At 38.0% G+C, this 16,734-nt stretch overlaps 2 protein-coding genes across 3 annotated transcripts; both read left to right on the plus strand.

The window, feature by feature from the left end:
• The first annotated feature begins 485 nt into the window (after positions 1-485).
• Positions 486-1,862, plus strand: LOC103974771 (ethylene-responsive transcription factor ERF039-like). 2 transcript variants are annotated; one of them, XM_009389658.3, is made up of 2 exons: positions 486-644; positions 834-1,862. In XM_009389658.3, the coding sequence occupies exons 1-2, from the start codon at positions 592-594 to the stop codon at positions 1,465-1,467; spliced, it is 687 nt and encodes a 228-aa protein (XP_009387933.2). In that variant the 5' UTR covers positions 486-591; the 3' UTR covers positions 1,468-1,862. The 2 variants fall into 2 exon arrangements, with proteins under 2 accessions (XP_009387933.2, XP_018677471.2); XM_018821926.2 differs by having other exon boundaries at positions 599-738; positions 834-1,861.
• Positions 1,863-9,618: 7,756 nt separating this feature from the next.
• Positions 9,619-15,577, plus strand: LOC103971619 (uncharacterized). The gene is made up of 4 exons (XM_009385678.3): positions 9,619-11,209; positions 13,456-13,602; positions 14,268-14,384; positions 14,647-15,577. Exons 1-4 carry the CDS (start codon positions 9,701-9,703, stop codon positions 15,271-15,273), a joined length of 2,400 nt encoding a protein of 799 aa, XP_009383953.2. The 5' UTR covers positions 9,619-9,700; the 3' UTR covers positions 15,274-15,577.
• Positions 15,578-16,734: the final 1,157 nt, after the last annotated feature.

Raw genomic sequence — 16,734 nt, forward strand, 5'->3', positions numbered from 1 at the left:
TTTTGGATGATAATAGTTTTAATTTCTAAATATCTTTTTTTTTTTTTACCCTCCGAATAACTTATTTCGATTAAAACACTAAAAAATTACTTCTCTCTTTGTAAAAGAAGATGGACTGACTGATTTGTCTATCATCATTGCTTCTTGGTAAATTAATCACACTAATTAATCATAAATAATATATATAATAATAATAATAATATATTAAATATATATTACTTACCCTCTGAATTATTTATTTTGATTTAAGGAAAATTAAAAATGCTTACATGCTCTGAGAGATCTAATCGAATCTTGTCTTTGTAAAAGAAGATGGACGTGTGTTCGGCAAAAATGATAGCAGTAGTCCTCAGAGTGGAGAGAAGAATCTACTGTCTCCTTTGGGCATGTTGACAAAGAGACAAGTTGGTGGTACTGTAAAGCGTGGCCACGTTGTTGTGGTGAGGAGGATGCGGAGGAGGAGGAGGAGGACGAGGATAACGCTGGGCGACCGAGGTTGGTAGAGTGACTGATGATTGATGGCCGTCGCCTTTATTTCCTTCGCTACCGCTGTGGTGGGGAACATGCAATGACTTCTACGTTAGAAGCTTAATGGCATCCCAGCTAAGGGGAATCAAAAGCCACATGAAACACACCTCTTATCGGTAACCCAATCTTTACCGCCTCTCTCTCTCTCTTTTGAGGAAGCTCACCGTGTCGCTTTGGCAAGGAGGACGGGAAGGCAGCCACTCCTGTGTCGTAATGCTGCACTTCCACTCCTCTCCTCTCGCCTCTTAGATTTCCTCTCTCTCCCCGCTGATTTATCTCTCTCTGTCTCTCTCGCTCTCTCGTAGAAGCTTCTCTGTCTTTTCCAACATGGAAGAAGGTAACACGAGGACTAGTGGGTCCAAGAGAGGCGGCGGCGGAGGCGGCGGTGAGAAGGCCAACAAGAGGAGCAAGGAGGGAAAGCACCCGGGCTACCGAGGCGTACGCATGCGCTCCTGGGGGAAATGGGTGTCGGAGATCCGAGAGCCGAGGAAGAAGTCGAGGATCTGGCTGGGGACGTTCCCGACGGCGGAGATGGCCGCGAGGGCGCACGACGTGGCGGCGATGACCATCAAGGGCCAGTCGGCGTGCCTCAACTTCCCCGAACTGGCCGATGAGCTACCGCGGCCGGCCTCCGCCGCCCCCGAGCACATCCAGGCGGCAGCCGCGTTGGCTGCTGCCACCACCTTCGGCGGCCGCGGAGAAACAACACGCGCCAGCGAGGAGTCAGGCAGGAGGCAGGCCGAGATGCCGATGTCGCGATCTCCAGCCCCCGCAGCTCTATCGAGCGACGGCGACGACAAGCTCTTCGACCTGCCCGATCTCCCGCTTGACGTAAGCGAAGGTTTCCGCTCGCATCCGTCATGGGCGCCATCCACAGTGGAGGACTGCATTCAGTTCAGGGTGGAGGAGCCATTGGTGTGGGAATACTACGTGAATTGAGCAGTAGCCGCAGCTGCAGCTGCTCCTCCTTCCTCCTCTTCTAATCGAATTCAAGGCAAAGCAGCCGATAATTTAGCTCTTACACCCCATTCTCTCAGCACATACTGCAATACCTCCACATAAACTACAAGGCTTTGGAGTTCATGTGTACCATTACACATCGATCAACCTTAGCAAACTACCCATCAATTGGGTATAAATCAGAATGCAAAGACGTGGAGTTTACTGTCTTGCTTTACTGAAGTTGGGTAGTGCATCGATCCTATGCTTTCTATAACAGGAGGGAGAGCAAAAGCTTTGATCATTCGCTTTAGTGAGGACTTCTTTTCCTTCTTTGCGGTAAATCTTTCATATGATTCCTTGTTCTCTACTGAAATCTTGCACATGACTCTTCATTCAATTCCAAAGTTATTAATGATCCTTTGTCTTTGGGTGGTAATCTCTCTCTCTCTCTCTCTCTCTCTCTCTCTCTCTCTCTCTCTCTTTCAGTTCTCATCTCAATATTTTCACATGGTTATGACAAATGATGGATTCTTATAGGCCAACTTTATGATTTAAATTGATTTAGGTAGATTTTTTATTCTACTTGAGATCAAGCATAATTTTTTGGGCCTAATATCAAAAATATATATATCACACACAAACACACACACACACACACACACACACACACACACACACACATATATATATATATATATATATATATATATATATATATATATATATATATATATATATATATATATATATATATATATATTCCTTTTGATAACATTAGTCAATTGTGCATTATGCATTATTTGGTTGGTTTTTCTATTAAGTTACCAAATAACTTAATAATTCATAAGAATAATAGATGGAAAATATAGCTCTAGCATATCAAATTTTTCTATAAGGAAATAACTTCTCTACTTTCAAAGATGACACATGTTTAAAGTGTGATAAAACAATGTAGTGTGATAAGACTACATTTATAAGACAATGTAGTCAAAGTAGATGACAAACTAGCACATGGTTTTCTAAAAAGAGAAAAGGAACTCTAAAAGAAAAAAACAAGTGAATTGTGGTCGCCACCACAATCTTTAATTATTATTTTTCAAAAGATAAAAGGATAAATATGAGATTTAAGTCTTTATTAATAAACTAACTAATATCTTTAAAAAATATGTTAGATAAGATTTTGGACTCTCCATAAAAGGATTCAGTATATTATCAGCAGACTAATATTTAAGATGTAAAAAAAAAATATATGAGATAGAAACTTTGAATCCTTACGTTGGGTAAAATAATATGGTAAATCTCTACTAAGTCAGTATTTAAGATATAAAAAGATATCAACTGAGGTTTTGAATCTGCTAAAAATATTTACTATATCATAATCAGATTAATATTTAAAATATAAAATATAATAAAATAATATGATATATAATAATCTATAGGATTTGGTTCATAAACCTTACCAAGACTTTTTATCCCATGTTCTAAGCGGAAGCCTACACGTTGTTTTTGAATGAGATGACAGATTCCTTTTTGTTAGATGTGACAATAGTCAGCACAAGCAAAGAAGACTGTAAGTGTTGGATGGGGATGGGTTCACCCTTGTGTTGTGTCTTCTTTGTTTTCTTTACTGGAAGGTGGAAGAAGGTAAATTTCCGCTAAAGTCTTTAGGTGTTCATTGGGACCCAAAGGGAGAAAGATGAAGTAGCCTCATGTCCCCCAACAGGGAAAACAGTGGCCAACATAAAGCAATGGTTCAATGTTACCTGCTTCTGCATCTACAAGTATAAAGTATATATAATAATATATATATCTAATATATTATATGCAAAGTTCATCAATCTCATATTTATATTTCAAAAATTAAGTTTAATATGTATGTAATAGCATATAATTTTTTCAACTATACGAGGAAATCTCTCTATTTTGTTAAGGGAAATCCTCTATTCTGTTGAGAAAAATCATCCCTCCTATTATTTTTTGTTGTACAATTATTTTTGTTGTATAATTATTTTTTCCATTGTCATTCTGAGAGTAATTTTTTTGATGACATCTATAGAAAATGTCAAGATTTCACTTTAAGACAATAAATGGTGTCTCCATCTTAATTTTTAACTTATTAAAAAAAATTCATGCACAAGTTGTGTTGTATATAAAAATAATTTTGTCGTTGCTCCAAAATCATTTAGAGAGAGAGAGAGAGAAGGATATCCGTGGTGGAGCAATCAAATAATATAGGTGGTAGAGCCAAAGCAATTGCATTGACTAATGCCTGGATTCCTTGACAGAAAACATGGAGAAAGTTTCAGGCAAAATGGAATGAAGTGCATCAACAATGGCAGGTGATGAAGCAAAAGCCACAATTAAAAACGACAACATTACAGCAATGGAGATAGCTCCGAGAAGACTCAACATCAAGAGAGAGAGAGAGAGAGAGAGAGAGAGAGATCACAAGCTTTGTCACTTGAAACAAATTCGGATATTATTATTTCATCGGGTTTGTAACATGTTTAAATAAGAAAGTAGAATACATAAACCAAATTATTTTCTTCCATATCTAAGATGATTTTTCGATAGAAAAATTAAGTATATGACTCATTAAATCAGTGTATACTTCATTGATCCAAAATATTTGACTAGTATATCTAACTATTATCATAAGTTGATTCAATTCATTCCACGTCCAACGTGAGATTAAAACTGTAATATTAGGAAGGATCGATGCAAGATAAACTAGACATTGAGCATTTTATGATAACAAGCTGTAAATTATGGATCGCAAATAGGTTATAAGCCACTATGTTATGAGTTCTATGGGAAAAAACAAGACCATATCAATGTTCGTATCGAATTCCATTGTGTTAGGTGTTTGTGCTCTCCTAATCAATCATACATTGAACCTCCACTTGCAACTACTACAAGTTGGCGAAGTCATTGACGTATATTCGTATCTTCATGTTCGATCCAAAACAAGGACTCATGCATTAGTGTGATTAAGGTGAAGTCCTTAGTGCATCCTTGATGAGTGTTGGTGTGACGTTCGATTTTAGTCGGATAGCATGTAAGAGAATAAATATTGAATTATCATGTTGTTGTATATCTTTTATATGTTGGTACATACAGTATTTTCTAATGATATTATTTTTTTATGATTTTTATTATATATATATATATATATATATATATATATATATATATATATAAAAGATACGTCAAGTACTTTTATAAGATTTGAATGCTAGGATGCATAATGTGTGGACTTTGGGTTATCTACTATAGTTAACATTATGTCTTAGAATTTTATTTTTTAGTTTTTTTTCTTTTGTTTAGGAAACTCAAAATTTTAGGTGCAAATATTCATCTCTTAATAATAAATGTTTGTATTTATTTCAATTTCAAAAAATTAATGAGTGAAGTTTTAAGTTTCGTATTGTTTTAATTGGAAAAAAATTTATATAAGGAATCTAGGCGAAAGACATATGTTTTTCATAATAAAATTTTTATTCCTTTTATCTTTTCTTACTCGTAAATTTACATCAACCTCTTTATGATTATACCTACATGCAAAATATTCATATCACTGTAGAAATGAATTCAACTATATACGAGGCATTATTCCCTAAGGCATAAGGGAATTGATCGAAGCTTCTACCAATGTTATCCTTCATCAAGTCATTATATCTAAGTCATTGAGGCAGTCGACTCCTCTTATAGATCCTTCGGGCCAACTAAGCCTCTTGGCATCTACCTTCGGATATGACATTTGTTATATAAAAGATGTCTCTTCATATATGCTCGAGTGGCATGAGCTCATGAAAGGGGCTCATAGATCAACCTAGAGTCTATAGGTAGAGAATCATCATCAGGAGGTTTCATTATAGATAATGTAGTAGAATCAAGGAGTAATACACCCTACACTATCAATTGAGATGTATATTAGTCTAAATGTAATCGCTTTTCAACGAGGCACATAAGAATTTGGTGATAGTGATATCCAACACCTTTGACCAAATCCCTCTAATTGAATGTGTTTTGGAGCTCGACCCAGCCCAAGATTCATCAACAACATTAATGTCCTCATCTTGGAAAGAGAGGATCTTTCAAAATAAATTAGTTAGATACAAAATAAAGTTTGAGAGAGATGACTCGACTCATACGATGATGTGCAAAGAGCTTAAGGAACTGAAGTAGTCGCTTGACAAATAACATCGATTAGAGGAGGATGAGGAGAAAATGAGGGTGGTTGAACTCATCATTAAAAATCTAATTCGAGAACATTGGTTATGAGAAGCTAGCCTATCAACTCCATATAGAAGAATCACTTTGGCTTCGATACAAAGTCTAGGGAGCCATCAAGTATTAAGAGTCAATATGATTCACAAAAGATCATTTGACTGTGACTATCATTTTTTAATTTCTTGAGTCATGGGAGATCATCCGGGGCTTGCAATCCTCTGATTGATATGTTGGATCCACCCTCATCATAGAAAATAATGACCAATTCATTGATGAGTTATCTAAACCTTCGACGAGAAGTGATGACATCGAGGCGAAAAAGGATGTTGGAGGGATGCATCCAAAAAAATACATCACGAAGGGAGGTAGGAGTTCGAGGAGTAGCCCAGGAGATGGGCGAGGAGGTGGTCCCACATGGCACCTGAACCTAAGAATGTCATGCCGATGACATTAAGCCGACGTTGATCCCTAAGTTCGAGACTACACCAACCTCCTAATAAGTTTTGCTTTAATGTTGTTTTTGTTGGAAAATTTAGGGACAACATCATATGTATAACATAAAATAAAATTTTAAAAATTTTAAAATATATTTATTGTCATGCATAGATTGACGTGTAAAAACCCACGAAACTGAAAATCACCTGTGAGAAAGTTGTGTTACCTAGGGAGATTGTATATCCCTGAATTTCTATAGATCTATGAGAGATAATGAAGAAGATTAATTGTCCTCGTCTCTAGTGGTGATCCAAAAGCTGTGAAGACGCTCCTCGAGTCGCGACCTAAATCTCGACATCTACTATCTGAGGAGGAGAATGAGAGATGAGAATAGGAGGTTGCAACCAATAAGGCCTAGCCTATATCTCATTGGTTATCTCCGATTTATAGAGACCCCCCTGTCAACTTAACTCTAATGGATCCTACCATATTGGGTATTGGATCTCTATTCAATTACCTAAGCCTCTTAGATTAGTGGATTTCTATCCAATAATCTCTTATTGGCTCTTATTGGATCTCATCTATAGGATCCAAATAATTTAGGGCTTATTAGATATCTAATAAGATGGGACTCCAACAAATATCTGATATTCGAACCTTTACTCGTCGTAGTATCTACCATATGTGTGTGACCCTCTATGCCCAATATCGAGCTAGCTGTGAGTCATACATATCAGAACTCCTTCTAGCTCATTAAATTATTATCGCTATAATAATTCACTCGACTCATTGACTATGGACGTACTAGGCTACTACGCCATAGTCTCCAAACGATACAGGAGAATCCAAATCCATTAAACGTGTCTGTCCTTAGTTACCGTGTATCTATAGTCCCTCATCCATCTAATACCTCAGAGACCAAATACCAGGCATGGTGCTATCAGGCCCATACAATTTCTACTCGAGTCTCGCTCTAATCGGATTCACCCAATGAACTTTTTCTCTCTCAATTTGAATGACCTGAGCCGAAGATTTGTCTAAGCAAGAACACACGAGATATTCACCTTATGACACCGAGAGCGGATGATCTTTTATCAATATTCAATAGCCCTCATAAGATTGGTTGTCACTCCCGATAACCGGTTGTGCTAAGTCTGGAACTTCTATACCTATGAGTCCGATATCAAAGAGTACAGTACTTATATAGAATATTCTTGATGTCTCAAGTCTAAGGACCAGATATACCATTGAGACGATAGAATCATTGTCTGATAATAAGGTATCATCAACCATCCAGTATCCCATAAGCGGATTAATCGATAAACTCATTCTCCAATGAACACTTACACTGTATCCCTAGTGTCCCCACACGAGTAGCTATGAGACCAACCACCGGATAAGTATACAGCATACCAGTCTGTCCGGTTATCTCGATATCCCTCTCAAGGAACTTATAACCGGGATTATTTATAGTCTATATTTAAAGGTGAATCGATTTCATTATCGTGATCTCATCACGATCCGACTCTTATTGCATAGATCCATAGACATCATAATATATATATAGATATCACAATATATCCATGAAATAGATAATATAAAAATATCAAATATCAAATAATATAATAAGTAAAAAGAATGAGTGTCATGTCGCACGTATCATCACTCACGTGATTGACTTGTATGGCACTTATGACTAACCGTTCGTTTCTTCTTTATTTTTACATGTTTAAAATTTTTCTTACTCTACTAAAATATAAAGTCTCCCTACTATCATATCTATATAAAAGTAAAACTTTTCACAAACTTAGTATATTCTTATGATAACACTATTTGATGTGAAATCGATATAAGTTTTATTTAAAATATTTTTAAAAATTAGATAGGGGGCTTCCCAATTACATCACTCGTTATAACTTTTCTTAGAACTAAATCACCAAACTATAAAAATTAGCGTAAAAAAAATTATTATAAAAATTATTATAATCTCAATCAAAATTCTCAAATGTACTTTAATCAAGTCAAGTTTAACTCTTAATTTTTTTATTTGATATTTTTTTCGTCTTAACTATAAGCATAGACTTTGCTATAACTATTTTGGTCGAGGTAGAAGGGAATTCTCTAGTTGAGTGCTCCATATGATATTTGAAAGTTCATCAATCCAAACACCTCCAAAATAGCTTGATTGGTAACTTCAGTTTGATCATTTGACTATGGGGAGATAGCCAACTTTTGGATTATCAAACTAAGTTTCCATTGTCAGTAATGAAAATCTCTGGAACTATGAATTTGGAGATTATATGCTTTTATACGAATCATTCAACATTGCTTAGGGTTCAGTTTTGACTTATTTAGTAAAGTAGTCTCCTCCTCCGACTGTTCAAAACTTTCATTGTCTTAATGCCGAGGGAAAAGAATTCTACAATATCTATTCCTCAGAGTGCAAATGGGCATGTAGAGTCGATCGATGTCAGCTCCATAGCAGGTAGTCACTGGTTTTAGGCATTAAGCTGACAGTAATAGGTACTTTCATATGTATTTGCCAACATCTATCTTCGTATATACTATTAACCTACTTGAGATCTTTTGTAATGATTTTAGTAATGTTTAATTCTATTCAGACATTTTAGATGGGTGTTTAATTTTATTAATATACTTGAGACCTTTTATAATGATATTACAGTTCGTACAATTATGTGTCATATTATTATGTTGATGAGACGTCTGAGTTGGTATAATAATGATAATAACGTGGCATTCAATCGTGTATATTATTTAATTTTATTAATTAAATATATACTTCTTGTTGAATTAGATTAATAATAATAATAATAATAATAATACTTTTAGTTGTTACAAAAGTTACATAAAAATATATAACACTCCAGCTTATATTCTTAAAAAATTGTATATCACTATGGTTAATCTTTATTACTAAATCATTATTTGATTCTCAATTGAAGAAATTAATAGCCATCTTGAACTGTTATGATACTAAATTTTAGACTCAAACTAAATAATATCAATTTTGTATATATATATATATATATATATATATATATCCAAAAATCTAAGTAAAAGACAACTGATAGGTCAAAAACTTCGTACTACAAATAATTATAATTATATTTCCTTTTAATTTTCAGAATTTCAACTAATGAATGATTGTCTTGATGTAGAAATAATATTCTTCGTTTGTATTTATGGTTACCGCTAATATACTTGTATTCTTGTTAATGTTGTTAACTGTTGTATTGATATACCATCGTTGAGATTGTCGCGGGTGCCTGTTGGACCGTCCTGATTTGTTATCCGAGGAGATGGTCAGAAGACTCGGACGCCCTGTAGCTTACGACAAATCCGAAGCGACGAGCGCCACGTGGGCGCATTCCCCCGTCGACGTTTCCGGACACGTAGCCCCGCACTCTCGCTTTCTCTCGAAGGAAGAGCGCCACTCGATCCCAACTCGACCCCCCCACCGCCCCCCTCTCCTCGTTTTAAATCTTCGAACACCAAACGCCTCCCTTTCTCCGCTCCTCCCCCTTTCCCAAAACCCTAAACGATGGATTCGCAGAACCGGGCCCAGGACCTGGCCACCACCGTCCTGGCCGCCGTGGCGCCGCCCGACATCGCCGCCGCCTGCTCCGCCGTCGACTCCTTCCTCCGGCGCCATGCCTCCGACCAGAGCCGCGCCTTCTTCTCTGTCGCCCTCCCCGCCCTCATCTGCCGCATCTTCGGCTTCGACGACGTCCCTCCCCCTTCCTCCTCCGCCTCCTCCGCCCCGCCCGGCCGCCCTGCGTCCACCGCCTGGATCGACCAGGCCGCCTCCGATCCCGCCCTCGCCGGCCGCCTTCTCGCGCTCCTCGCCCCCGACGGCATACTGATATCCTCCATCTCCGCCGTCGATCGCCACGCCCTCGTCCGCTACGTGTTCCCCATCGAGCGGCTGCCGGAGTGGATTCGCTTCGCCCTCCAGAGCGACCGGCCGAGCTCCGTCCTCTCCGATCTCTGCCCGCTTCTCAAAGGTAGGGTTAAGGAAGACGCGGTCCAGGGTTCCCCGTACCAGATGCAGCTCAATGCTTTCGAGTACTTCATGTTTTGGTTCGCCTACTACCCTGTTCGTAGAGGAAACAGCGAGAGCTCCGACGCTAATGTGGTTCGAAAGAGCCGGAAGTTTAGGTTGGAGAAATGGACCTCGTCGCTTCCGGTTTTATGTAGCAGCAGTCGCGGATCTAGGCAGAAGCCCGAATGCAACCTGTATCTCCAGCTTCTGTACGCTTATCTTCATGTTTTTGTGCCAAAGAATCGGTTATCCTATCAGCCCTACCGTAGCTCTTTACTTCATTACTCATTGAGCTACGATGACACGGCGTTCCTGCAAGCTGAATTCCTGGTCCACACTTTTGTGCATTTTTGGATGATCGACAATGATTTTTCTCCACTTCCGATGAATGTTTGTCGCTCCTTTGGTTTGTCTTTCCCGTACAAGGCGGTTCTGGGTGAGGCTCCTCCTACCGCTGGACTAGGAGATGTGTTGAAGGTGCTTGTGAAGTACTTGAACTGTGACTCAACTGTTTCAGGTACTGAGACTCGGCATATGGTGTACGGTGAAAGTCCCAAGTCGAAGGGTTCACTGGATGTTCTTAGCTCAAGAAACGTAATGCTTTGCTGTGAGAATTCAGTTGGTTCTTGGAATGCAGTGATCCAGAGGCCTTTGTATAGGTTTATATTGAGGAGCTTTCTTTTCTGTCCAATAGGGGCTTCAATAAAAAATGCTTCCCAGGTATTCTATTTATGGATGTCTTATCTAGAGCCATGGAACACTAGTCCAGAAGAGTTTTCGAAGTTTGACCCAGCAGAAATGAAGAAAGAAGTAGGAGGGAATGAAAATATCGATAAAAGCAGCAAAGGGAAGCAGGGGAGACACATGGACTTGCAATACTCTCCGGCCTGGGAAAGTTATGTTTTGTCAAATTATCTATTCTACAGCTCATTGGTTATGCATTTTCTTGGGTTTGCACACAAGTTTCTCCATACAAATGTGGAGTCAGTTATCCAGATGATACATAAGGTATGTGTTACTTCTGATTATTGAATCTCTGTCTAGACTCGATAAAAGGTGCTGCACTTCTGTAATCTGTATTGCTTTCATGCCAGTGTTTGTTACTCCATGAATCGTTGTATCAGATGCCATCGCTCAATATTCTGTGAATAATTAGTTTGCTTAGTTAGTGATCAATGATCTTATTTCTCTTTCTAGGTAGGCAAGTTTGATAATATTCTTATGAGCTTTCCTTTTTAATTTTTTTGCTTTTCTATTTTACTTGCTTGGGAGTTTTTAACAACAACAACAACAACAAATCGAAATGTACTCTATGGATCTTTTTCCTCCAATTAAGATCTGTACATGTTAATAATTCTAATAAAATAAAGAGCATTCAAATATTTTTGTACTGTTTCTTATAAAATTCTTTTAGATCATCTTCTATGTCTCCTTGCACTACTAATACATTACAAATGGATTTTTTTAAAACTTCCTTTACCTCCTCCAGTTTCATTGATGCATTAACTGTCTAATGACAAATATCTGTATCCTTTGAACATGTTTAATCTTTTAAACTTATTCTCCCTTATTTTATTCTCTCTTGGGATTATACCTAACTGTTTAAAAACAAAAATATTTTTTCTATCCTCCCTATTAATTCCACATATTCACCTAAAACATTTTCATCTGAGCTACCCAAAATGTTTGCATTAATTATTCATTAATAGTCCAATACTTGGCTTTATATGGCCGAACAATTGTCTTGCTATGTTTTAAATTTAAGGGGCACCTGTTGATCACAACAAAATGTTTTATGCCCCTCGCTATTTTAATTATCAGTACTCCATAAACGATATCTTGATCCTCTTCTCCCCTTCACTTCTGTTGTCTTTATGTTAGTCATCTGATACTTTTTAGTGCCACTGTGCCACTATCCAATTTCTTGTATTACCTTGGTAACTATATTGTTTCATCTTTTGACTCACCTGTATCGTACAAAGATGTGGCAGACCACAGAAATGGAGCATTTATGTGGATACTTATCTTAAAACACTTTTATGTTGGTTTCAAGCTTGATCTCCTTTCTCCAATTTTGCAATCATGGAATATAATGTTTTTATATGCTGTGCTTATTTTGTTCATAACCCATTCCTTACTTTGTCTATTCTTCAGCTATTGTCGTTGTGCTATCCATTCTTTTATTCTTTTATGTAGCTTTGCAAATAGGGATAACATGTTTGGTGTCTTAGTTCTCGTATTCCCCGGTAAGATAGCTTCCAAGTACTCTACCAAGGTGTGCAAAGTATTCAATATCTAAATGGCGAGATGTGTCACATATAAACTCATTACTGATTTTGTTGGCTGACTGGTCTCAAACATGCTGTTGCTTACTGCAACAATAAGTGTAGATTTTTTTTTTTTTTTGTGGCTGAAGGGAATCTGGCCCTCTTGTTTCTTCTATACTTGTATACACTTGTTGAATGCTAGAATAAAGTCCTCATCTTATCTTGCTTTGTATTGGGTTTTGGCTGGCCGGCTCATGAGTATGCTATGTCTGTAGAGAACAAGATTTTGGGTGCTGGAAGGCAAAAGGAAAACCGAGAGAAATCCTTAAAAAGGAAAGAGAAGTAAGGTAGGGGAATATACTTGGTACTGGTGGAACCTCCCCCCTATTCCTCTTTATCTCAAATACTGGTAGCCATCCCTCATGAAATATTTTCGGGCTCCTCCTTCCATGTCTAATAGATAGTTTTACCTTCTCACTTTCTCAACCAACCTGAAGCATAGGCCTGAATTTTTATGTAACAGAAAATCTCGTTTCTAGACCCCGTGCAGTTGAAGAACTAATCAGATTAACAAAATTAGTCATGCAAGGAAACTAATCTCTGGGTGCCGAAATTAGAATCATAAAATTTTCAAGAGTACATATTATATTACTTTTTTCGTCGACTATGTAGACACCTTTTACACATTCTAATATAATATCGCTGAACTTAGAAATATTGACTATCTCATGGTAATGTTGCAATACTCGTTTTCTTCGACTATGATAGCAGCATTTCTTAGGTTCTGCTTTTCGGTTTTATAGAGTCTGTTACCAATTGTAATGGTCTTCTTTTGGTTGAAGAATCAAGTAAATTTTGCTAAATGTTTAAATTTATTGGGAATTTAAATGCTAAAATACTTTTTTAGACTTACAATTGTGCATTTTGGAATGCATTATCAACTAGCTGTCCAAGTTGATGGCAGTCTTTATATGGTTGTCTTTTCAGGTGCTAAAAATTTTGACTTTGTCCAAGGAACTGCTGGACCTTATTCGGAAAGTTGATGTTGTTTTTCATTCTAAACCAGCTAGACCTTCTGCATATTCCTCTAATGATGCATACAAATACATTCCATCAATTTGTGAACAATTGCAGGTAAAGTTCTGACACGTTCATTGGTCTTCTAATTCTGTTGTAGCTCCGTCTGAATGAAGGAAATGCAGGTGTCAGTTAGTGTGGTGTGTGGTTCTGAAATATATTACATAAAATTTGTTTAATGATCATATATGGCAGATCCATGTTTGGAAGTTTCATTTCATTTTGTGGTTTCTTTCCTACTTCTAGTCTTTCCACCAATATGAGATCAACTATATAATACAACTCTGATAAGGCACTTGCAGAATTTCTGTCACTACAGTTCTGTGGTCTACTCAACTGTCAACTTCATGGACCCTCTTAAGCTTGTGGCAACCTCTATGCTAGGAAGTCTATGTATATATTAGTCACTGAGAAGCCTAGAAGCCTGTGGCCGTACATGATTCTCCTTTGGTTGTAGTTTCAAGTTCATTAACCCAGAAAACTTGCTCTAGAAATCTCCAAGAACTACAAAGTTCCTTGAGATGGGTAATATGAAAACTTTGTTATGATGGGCAACTTCTATGACAAAGGATTAAACAAACATATGAGACACAATATCACAAAGGAGTTCCTTTGGTCCTTTACTCTAAAGTTCCATTGAACTTGAATTTTTGTGCATCTTTATGCTTGGATAAAAGCATAACTACATGCATTGGTTTTTCCTAATGTCTTCCTGATGTCAGGATTGGGAGGATGGTCTCTGTGAAAGTGATGCAGACGGGTCTTTTTTACATGAGAATTGGAACCATGATTTGAGACTTTTCAGTGATGGTGAAGATGGGGCACATAACTTACTTCAGGTATATTATATCACCACGATGTATTTTCACCGACACTTTTTGTCTTATTTGGTAGCTTAATTGTCTAGATGTCTTGAAAATTTGGAGTTTTGCTGATCATACATGGTATGGCATATATTATCATCTCATTGATTTTGTTCGTGATTGTGTTTTGCTGGCGGTCTTCACTTACCATTTTTAATAATAGAAGTATCTTTTTTTTAATTCTTAAATATGAATTGTTGAAACAAATTGATAACTGTCTTTCTTAATTGTTTCTTAGCTGTTGGTGCTGCGGGCAGAACATGAGATCCAAATTTCTTCTGGGGATGTCTCAAATAGCATCCAGGCCCTGGATGCAATCAGATCCCAGATGAATATCCTTTTTGGTGGCCCCTTGAAAAAGCCACGTACATCTACGTCTCAAGCAGATGATCCACATCATGGACGTGGCGAGATATTCACCCCGAAACACCCAGGTATCGGTCAGCGAACATGGGCTGATGTACGATATAAAGGTGACTGGATGCGGAGGCCAATCTCAGATACCGAAGTGGCCTGGCTTGCAAGGCTCCTAATCAGATTCTCCGACTGGTTGAACGAGTCTTTTGGCCTTGGCCATGTTGATGACAGTGACTCAGCAGGCCCAACCATTGTGGAGTTTGGCCGAACCGAAGTGTGTAACGTGGAGGGACCAAAGGAAGCTCTCAATATGGTTCTCGCCCTTCTTGGTTCTTGGCTCAGTCTGTTCGGGAATGCGGTAGTTAGATTCATGAGGGCACATCGGATAAAGATAAACTTGAGGGTGTTGGCCTCGAAGAAGTTTGTGATGCTGCTGCTGTTATATGGTGTGTTCTGTGCAGCGAAGAAGGTTCTTTCGGCGGCTTTCGCTACGGTTGCTCCTGCATGACTGCTTTGTTGTTGGCCATTCCTGAAAGCATACCACAAAGTAAATGTGTACAGCCATACATGCATACTTATATGCGCTGTTTTGCATTGTATCCTCAAAAGGTTCAGAGGAGGAGGTTCATGCGATATAGATAGATTGAAATGGATGGTTTTCTTCCACATTTCTCAAAGCTGAAAGCCTTTTGTTGTTCCTTCTCGTGTTCAAGTTCTTCAATCAGAAGAAAGCATGGTGTTTATAATTGCTGAGTTCTGTGAAACATCGTCACTCTAAATATACGCGAGAGATTTGGTCAAATTCCGTTTTCCTTTTGTGTATTACATGTGTCACATAAATGGATGGAATTTCTAATATTACTCTGATAATATTATACATTTCTTCTAGCATCATCAATCAACATGATTGGACGCCCATAGATTTGTTGTCCCAGTGATAAATGAAGATAATTCATATCGTATTGAAAATTCATCTCATTAAGCTACTCTTAATAAGTTGGACGTAGCTCGACCTAACGACTCTTCTGACGAGTCTGCGATTGCCCTCCTGTGTATGCTTGCTGGCAATGGAATTGGCGGTGTGTGGTAGGAGGGACTATGCTTCGTTGTTTTGGTGAGCTTAGTCAGTTGGGGAAGGAGTGACACGACGCCTACTTGCACTAGAAGTTATTGGGTAAAAAGGTTTGGGAAAGTCTCCTCCGCTAGTAGTTTTGAGGGATGGCGTGTTTACCATATAGATCACATGAGCCTCAGATCGTGGAAGGGTGCTTTGAATGTCGGATCGGAATTGCAAATGTTTGGATCGGGGCTAGAGAGTTTCTCGACCCGAATCCTCATGTGAGAGTCTGTGTTAGCGAACTAGCACGCGTCAATGGTATTTGCCATTGGAAAGTTTCCAATAATTGATAAGAGTAAGTGATCATTAATAAATAGAAAAGTTACACGAAATCCTCAGGCATTACTCAGACATGAAGAGATCGGTTCGACCATCTAATATTATGATTAATGATTAATTCGGCCTGATTAGGTACCTAACCAACATGTTAGGCTGATTAGGCATCCAAAGCTGTGTTGTCCGGCTGATGTTGATGACAACAACAACATTACACCATCGATTTCTCCTATCGATAATAAAGCAGCAATCGCAGTTGCATAACATAGTCCTCCACAAAATGTAAGAAAAAGGTCGTCGCACTACAAGTTTGAGTAGAGTCAGATGGATGTACTTAATAGCTCTATCCCCACAATTTAGATGTTGTTTCTGCACTTAATATGATGTTTTCCTCAATTCTGCATATTGCATCCGTGTAGGCTGACATTCTAAAATATTCAACCATTTTTCTTGATGTGGAGATGCAAAGTACTTAAGAATGTCTCTTGTTAAGAATATAACTTGTTTTTCCTTGCATCAACTGCATCATATACGGTGGCACTTGATGTCTTATTTATGAAATGCATTCATCCATAG

Source organism: Musa acuminata, chromosome BXJ1-11 (genome assembly GCF_036884655.1).
Source record: "Musa acuminata AAA Group cultivar baxijiao chromosome BXJ1-11, Cavendish_Baxijiao_AAA, whole genome shotgun sequence".
Lineage (NCBI taxonomy): Eukaryota > Viridiplantae > Streptophyta > Magnoliopsida > Zingiberales > Musaceae > Musa > Musa acuminata.

Excerpts from the sequence above, each read along its gene's own strand:
- LOC103971619 (XM_009385678.3), top strand. The coding sequence starts at position 9,701 with ATGGATTCGCAGAACCGGGCCCAGGACCTGGCCACCACCGTCCTGGCC. Across the intron at positions 13,603-14,267 it reads CAATTTGTGAACAATTGCAG|GATTGGGAGGATGGTCTCTG; the intron begins GTAAAGTTCTGA and ends TCCTGATGTCAG. Across the intron at positions 14,385-14,646 it reads GGGCACATAACTTACTTCAG|CTGTTGGTGCTGCGGGCAGA; the intron begins GTATATTATATC and ends ATTGTTTCTTAG.
- LOC103974771 (XM_009389658.3), top strand. The coding sequence starts at position 592 with ATGGCATCCCAGCTAAGGGGAATCAAAAGCCACATGAAACACACCTCT. Across the intron at positions 645-833 it reads ATGAAACACACCTCTTATCG|AAGCTTCTCTGTCTTTTCCA; the intron begins GTAACCCAATCT and ends GCTCTCTCGTAG.